Source organism: Triticum urartu, unplaced genomic scaffold (genome assembly GCF_003073215.2).
Source record: "Triticum urartu cultivar G1812 unplaced genomic scaffold, Tu2.1 TuUngrouped_contig_5096, whole genome shotgun sequence".
NCBI lineage: Eukaryota > Viridiplantae > Streptophyta > Magnoliopsida > Poales > Poaceae > Triticum > Triticum urartu.
Window position 1 is genome coordinate 113 of NW_024115741.1, and position 6462 is coordinate 6574.

The 6462-nt window shown below is 47.6% G+C and overlaps 2 protein-coding genes across 2 annotated transcripts; one reads left to right on the plus strand and one right to left on the minus strand.

Moving 5' to 3' along the window:
• Positions 1-1774: 1774 nt before the first annotated feature.
• On the plus strand, positions 1775-3359 carry LOC125528772 (actin cytoskeleton-regulatory complex protein pan1-like). The gene is made up of 6 exons (XM_048693209.1): positions 1775-2058; positions 2145-2186; positions 2275-2328; positions 2421-2474; positions 2811-2864; positions 2959-3359. Exons 1-6 carry the CDS (start codon positions 2002-2004, stop codon positions 3091-3093), a joined length of 396 nt encoding a protein of 131 aa, XP_048549166.1. The 5' UTR covers positions 1775-2001; the 3' UTR covers positions 3094-3359.
• On the minus strand, positions 3327-6454 carry LOC125528771 (pentatricopeptide repeat-containing protein At2g32630-like; the record flags this gene model as incomplete). Its single annotated transcript, XM_048693208.1, has 2 exons — positions 3327-3757; positions 4834-6454. A coding segment is annotated over one exon (1353 nt), but the record flags the coding sequence as incomplete, so codon positions are not given.
• Between the last annotated feature and the right edge of the window lie 8 nt (positions 6455-6462).

Consider the following 6462-nt stretch of genomic DNA (forward strand, 5'->3'; position numbering starts at 1 on the left):
CTTTCACCTGCACCAGCTCTTGGTCTTTGTCCAGGACAAAGATATCGCAATAGTGGAATAAGGAAGTGCAAGTTGGCGATCGAAGCAAAGGAAAGATCAAGCCGAAGAGGATACCTGGGGCCATCTAAGACGGCTGTAGTAAATAGCTTACACGACTGATCAGGCTCATCAACCTATGGAACCTCACGCTATGTTGCTATGATTCTTTTATCACGAAAGCATGTCGGGCGAAGGAATAAAACGCGTACAACACTAGCAAGAAGAGACTTGCCAAAGAATTCGATGCCTCACAGGATCCTGCAAAAGCGGAGTCCAAAAAAGCACGAGTCGGGTCGGCGGTTTCAGATTCAGATAGTTCAGTTCAATCATCATCTGACACCTTTCGGTGCCATTCCTTTTGAAACTGGCGTTTCTTTTGTCAAAGAATTCGATGCCCCTGCGAAAAACCGAGTCAAGAAAGAGGTAAGGGCCGGGTCAGAGGCGGAACAGACATTCAAAGCAACCGAACCATAGATCCAGCTTTGCAGGACAAGCATAACGAAAGTAAGCATTTGGCCAGACATTCAAATAAACCCTATATCTAGAAATCCATCATCCCTGTCTGAACGGTCTAAGCATCATATCTTTTTCTTTTCACTTCCGCTGCATCGTCCGGACATCAGAAATAGCTGCATTAGCAGCATCTCGCTACAACTCCCTTGGCAACCCTAGCACCAACAGGAACAACTCAGTTCAAGCTAGCAACAACTAACAATTTCTACTTCCTCGAACAAGAGCTTGCTTTTAGTTCACGTTAGCTACATTCGTTTTAATAGAAAGATGGGAAAGGCTAGGTTAGCAGAAGACTATGCTTGTGCCACAAACTTATTGCTTCGGAGAAGCATTTCTTCAATGAATCTTACTCAGTACAGTATTCATAAGGGACCTGTATCTAAATATTCTGTGATCTGGCCGGGCAGGCTGTAGCAAGGGGAGGAGGCCAGGATCCAGATCCGGCAGAGCCACCGGTGATCCCGCAGCCATAGAGGACCTCCGTCGCCCTACTGCCGCCCACACGGACGGAAGGGACGACCAACTCCCACGACACCATCCACCAGTGAGATCCGCGCCGCCATCTCCACCCGAGGCCGCCGCCCCGGCTTCCTGAGCCCCCTGCGACGGGGCAGGGCAGCAGAGCCTCGCCACCACCTTCATCGAAGGCCACACAGCCGGGCCGGCGGAGTCCTCAGGCGGAGCCGGGAGGGGGAGAGGGGGGAGGAGGGTTCGAGGCGCTAGGGTTCGGTCGCCCTCGAGTCGACATAGGTAGTAAAGTAGTGATTTTGGGCCCAATTCATATATTTTTTTTAATTGAAATTCTTATCCTAGCTCGGCCTACTCGCAAGATGTTAGCCTTCAACCTGATTACATAAAGCATAGTACTTCGGATCGATTTGAATATTCCATTCCCTATTTCCTTGAGCGCTTTCACCATTAACCCACCCTACGAGGGGCGACGCGAGAGCCGGGGGGTTTTGGGTCCGAACAGGTGCTTTCTCATACCATTTTCGATCTCGAGTGACCATTATGTCCAATTTCACTGGTTAAAGTTAAAGGGGGTGACAAACTGGGAGATGGAAATGTGTACTTAATTCTTCTTCTTTTGATTGTACATACTTATATCTTTACGCTTGCTTCTCGTTCTCTGCAAGCCCAGATGCTACAAACAAACCCACCGAACGCGGTCATTTGCATTGATTCTCAGCAGAGCGCCGGTGGATCACATGCTGCATATTCTCGATCTCGATCTGAAAAGCGCTGGAGATCTCCTTCCTCTTGTCACGTACGTACGTGACATGCCTTCGAAGGCGGGAGACAAGTGTCTGCAACCAAACCCAACAACTTTGCTTACGTTTGAAACTAAATGCACCTTCAGACAAGCGTACACCAGGTACTACAAAGCCTGCAGCGTCGCGCTCGATCCAGCTCCCTCCCCACCGGCGACCGATCAAGCCCCAAGCCCAGATGGCGGAGACCGCCGCCGCGACTCCGCCTCCTGCTCCACCGCCGGCGACCCGCCCGGTACGAACACGATCCATTGCCAGCCTCTTGAGCAACAGTAGCCCAGCTTCCTTCCACGACGACTCTGACCCATTCTTGATCTGCAGAAGCTGTCGGGTGGACTGGAGCCGCTGGACGCGCGCATCAAGGTCAGGCCACTTCCACGGCGCATCATCCGCTTAGCCCTGCTTGCTCGGGTTTTAATGGCGATCGGCTGATTTTCGCGGTGGTTTGCAGGAGCTGACCTCGTCGCAGGGGGAGCTGCTGGCCAGGATCCAGAAGCTCAAACAGGTATCGTATACGGGCCGTTGGATCGCCCTTGTAACATGCATCCAAGGGCTCCTGTGAGCAGTTTGACTTTGACCTTGGACCCTGTGTTCCAGGACGTGCAGAAATGGCGCTCCGACGTTGAGGCGCAGGTCAAGACCTGCCACAACGTGAGTACCACTACTCCGTTACTACTTTTTAGTTCGCATATCAGGTTTGCTTGAAGTTAAACTTTTTAAATTTTGGCTAAATTTATGGAAAAACATATCTACATTTACAATACCAAATCAATATAATTAGATTTTATTGTGAAATATTGTACTTAGTTGGTATTGTAGATGTTCATACTTCTGAAACATATATTTGATTAAATTTTACAAAGATTGACTTAAGATAAACCTAATATGTGAAGTAAAAAGACACGGGCGGAGTAATACAGTTTCCACGGCTCTCTGTTTTCCCAGGCTGGGATGAATTACTTATGCTGACGGTTAAGTTACCTGTAGGAGCTTGTGGAGGTGAAGGAGGGCCTCGCTTCTGAAGTGCAGCACCTGAAATCCGTGTGTCCTCTTTCTGTCAAACTTTTTACTACTTTCTGGCTCTGTGTATCCTGTAAACATTTCAAGCTCACATTGTGTCATTTGTTGCTTCAAGGACATCAAGGAAATCAGGGCTGCTCTCCAGGAAGAGAAGGCAAGCTCAAAAACGGAGCAAGCCAGGAAGACACAAGACCAGGTACTCAAAACCGGTGATGAACAGACGGAGCAACAAACAGCGGTGCAAGCATGAAATTTGCGGCCCCTGATTCAAACAGAACTTGTGCTGGTGGATGTTCAACTTACTCCTGTGGACCACCCAGAAAAGTAGGTAAATACATAGTGGTACTACATTAGATCAGGAGGGGTAGATATGTATATGAACTTGCTTGCACATCGCGCTTGCTTGCCACATGCCAGTATACCAGCATCAGCAAACTGAAGTGTGTATGTTTCAAAACCCTGCAAGAGTGAAACATTATAAAATGGACAAGAATTGCTTATTTTGTAACAGTTCTATATACCATGTATTTTGAAAAGGTACTTGAATTAGAGAAATGGTTCCATAAATACTCTGAATCAAGTCCTTTTGTAGCCGATTTTACACACCCATTTTATTTCAGAGAAACTGAACTTATGGTATTACTAACATAAGAAGCTCACGGCGCTGCAATCCGCAGTGAGCACTAGGTAATACTGCAGTAGCATAATAAGTTAACCATGGAACTTCCAGAGAGAAGAACTTTTCGAATAGGTTAGTGTATAGTGTATAGACCAGATCTCCGCTCCTCGCCTCGTTTCTGCCATTTCTCAGTTGCACAATCCAGAATGGTGGTAGAACTTTAAATTGATTGCGGTTTGGCAAGAACAGAGAACGCAAATCTTTCAATACTGACTGTACTGTAGCCAAACCAGACCTGCAAGCATGAAGCTGTAAAATCAGAATCACAGGGTTCAAACCATGTGTATCATAGACGTGCCACTATAAGCAAACAGAAATTAATCATCGATTGCATGATTTAAGCCAACTGATAGTTTACGCTTTGGCTAATACTAGTTCAATGTGCATGACCAATGTCATGATGGCAGCAGCCTATTGGTGGTTACAGCTTCCCATGCCAACCTAATTGCCACCACATGCTGTGGTTACAAGAAAGCGGTGGATCAAAAGTTCAAAAAAAAAAATCCCATGACATAAATTCATAGTTTGGTACATCTAGTTATCTACAATCAGGCCACTAAGCATATCAAGTTCACTACGGAAAGGAAACAGCTTTGCAAGACCAGCAGACCACAAATCTTTGACCAACACTTCTGAAGATTCTACCATTCATGATTACCAAATCAACTAAGATAGTTATTACAGTTTAAAGAGGTTCTAACTTCGAATACCTGTCAAGAACTAACAGTAAGACCATAATAGTCATTACTGACATCCAAAGGCTCGGCTTGGCTAACCTCAAGTGAAAACATGAACTTCCGGAGTATGTCAATATAACTATATTAAAAAATACATGTATGCCAGAGGAAGAAACCAAAGCCAACATGTCCTAAATTTGACAGTCAAAGCAAGTCAACGCATTAGAAGACAAGCATAAGGATGACAATTATCAAGACTGCCAAACTGAAGACTGGGCGGGCATTTATACGGTGTTGTTAGTATAATACTTGCTCACTTCAGCACATCATGTCTGGACCCTCAGTTTGAAGGTTTATCAACTAATTCAGTTTCAAAAATGAACTTGCTATAACTTTTAACCTATTCAGCAAATAATCTGATCCAGGTGCCAAATATCCAAATTCAATGCACCAGAAGTAAGACAAAAACAATTAACATCGACATGCTCCAAAATAGGCAAGCCCCTCATCTCATAACAATTAATCATTCAGTACATCCAAAGGCCTGAAGCCCTGAACAAAATAATACGACAGTAGGTTTCTATCCATTCAGATGTTCCAGTCAACACGGTAAAACCAAGCCTTTGGCCCTCACCTTACAAGATGTCCTCCTCCACGCTCCTCCATGTGGAGGTACTCGGCGGCATCGAACTGGTACAGCACCAAATCAATGTTGTGCCAGTCTTTCTGCGGTCCTGCCTCGAACTGGTAGCGACTCCGGATCCCTGTAGCACATCAGCCCTGGGCATGGCAATGGTGCTACCAGCCTTAGTGTTCATGGTGATTCATGTGAGAGAGGATTCGGTCAATTCCCTTACGGTATCATCTGTTAAGAACAATAAGCCTGACAAACCTTACATTCCTCATGGGATTTCATGTTTTCTTTTATCTGTATGGAGGCTTCCAACAAGCATAGAATATAGAGTATCATCTGGAGTCAATCCAGCTGCCAACATATTGTCATACAACTGAAAGGCCTCCTCTGATCTGCCTTCCTTTGCTAGACCTGATATCAGAGCTGTGTATGCCACAACGTTAGGTTTGGCACCCCTCAGCTTCATCTCTTCAAACAACCGCAGTGCCACATCCACCTTCCCATTGACACAGTGCCCATGAACTATTGCTGCGTAAGTGTATACATCTGGAACAAGCCCTTTCTTCTCCATCTCCTTTTTGAACCGCTCGGCTTCACGTATGCTCCCATTCTTGATGTACCCGTCAATCATGACATTGTAGGTTACGACACTCGGTCTTGACCCCTTACCTTCCATATCTCGGAACAGCCTTCTTGCCTCTACCATGTCACCCTCCTTGGAATGGATGCTGATCAACGTGGTGTAGCTGACATAGTTTGACTCAACTCCATTCTCGGTCATGATATGCAGTAGCTTCTTGGCCTCTTCCATTCTATTCACCCTGCAGAGCCCACACGCAAGCGTGTTGTATGTATAGACATCCAACTGGATGTCCATCCTCTCCATGACTGCCTTAATTTCCAGGGCCTTGTCCACCATGCCATGGCGACAATACCCATCAATCATCGTATTGAAAACGATTTGGTTATGTCTTACTCCTCTCACCTGCATATCCTTCAGCAACATCTCAGCAGCCTCCATCTGCCCAATCTTGCAGAACCCATTGATCAATGCTCCATAAGTACGCTCATTCGGCTCGATGCCATTGCCAACGCATTCGTCGAACACCTCAGACGCCCTCCGCACATTCCCAGCCCGACAATACGCATTGATGACCGCACTGTAGAAGTAGACATCGCCTGCGACATTCTTCCTCTTCATCTCATCAAACACGGACTCAACCTTGCTGATATCGCCAGCCATCGACAAACCATCGACAAGGATCGTATACGTCCCGACAGTCGGCTCCACGCCTCCACTCTCCATCTCCTTCAGCACCTCCGCGACCCGTCCATCATTCTTCTGGCGCGTGTAGGTGTCGAGCAGCGAGTTATAGCAGCACGCGTTGAGCTTCACGCCGTGGCTTGGCATTTCGTCGAGCAGGCGGCGGGCGTCGTCCATGCGGCCGGCCTTGCAGAAACCGTCGACGACGACCGAGGCCGAGAGGGGCGTGATGGAGCCCGGGCAGGAAGCGAGCGCCTTCCTGAGGAGCTCGGCGGCGGGGAGCAGATGGCCGGTCCGGCGGAGCGAGAGCAGCGACGAGGTGAGCGAGCGCGGGGCGAGGCTGCCGCGGCGGGGGAGGGGGGGGG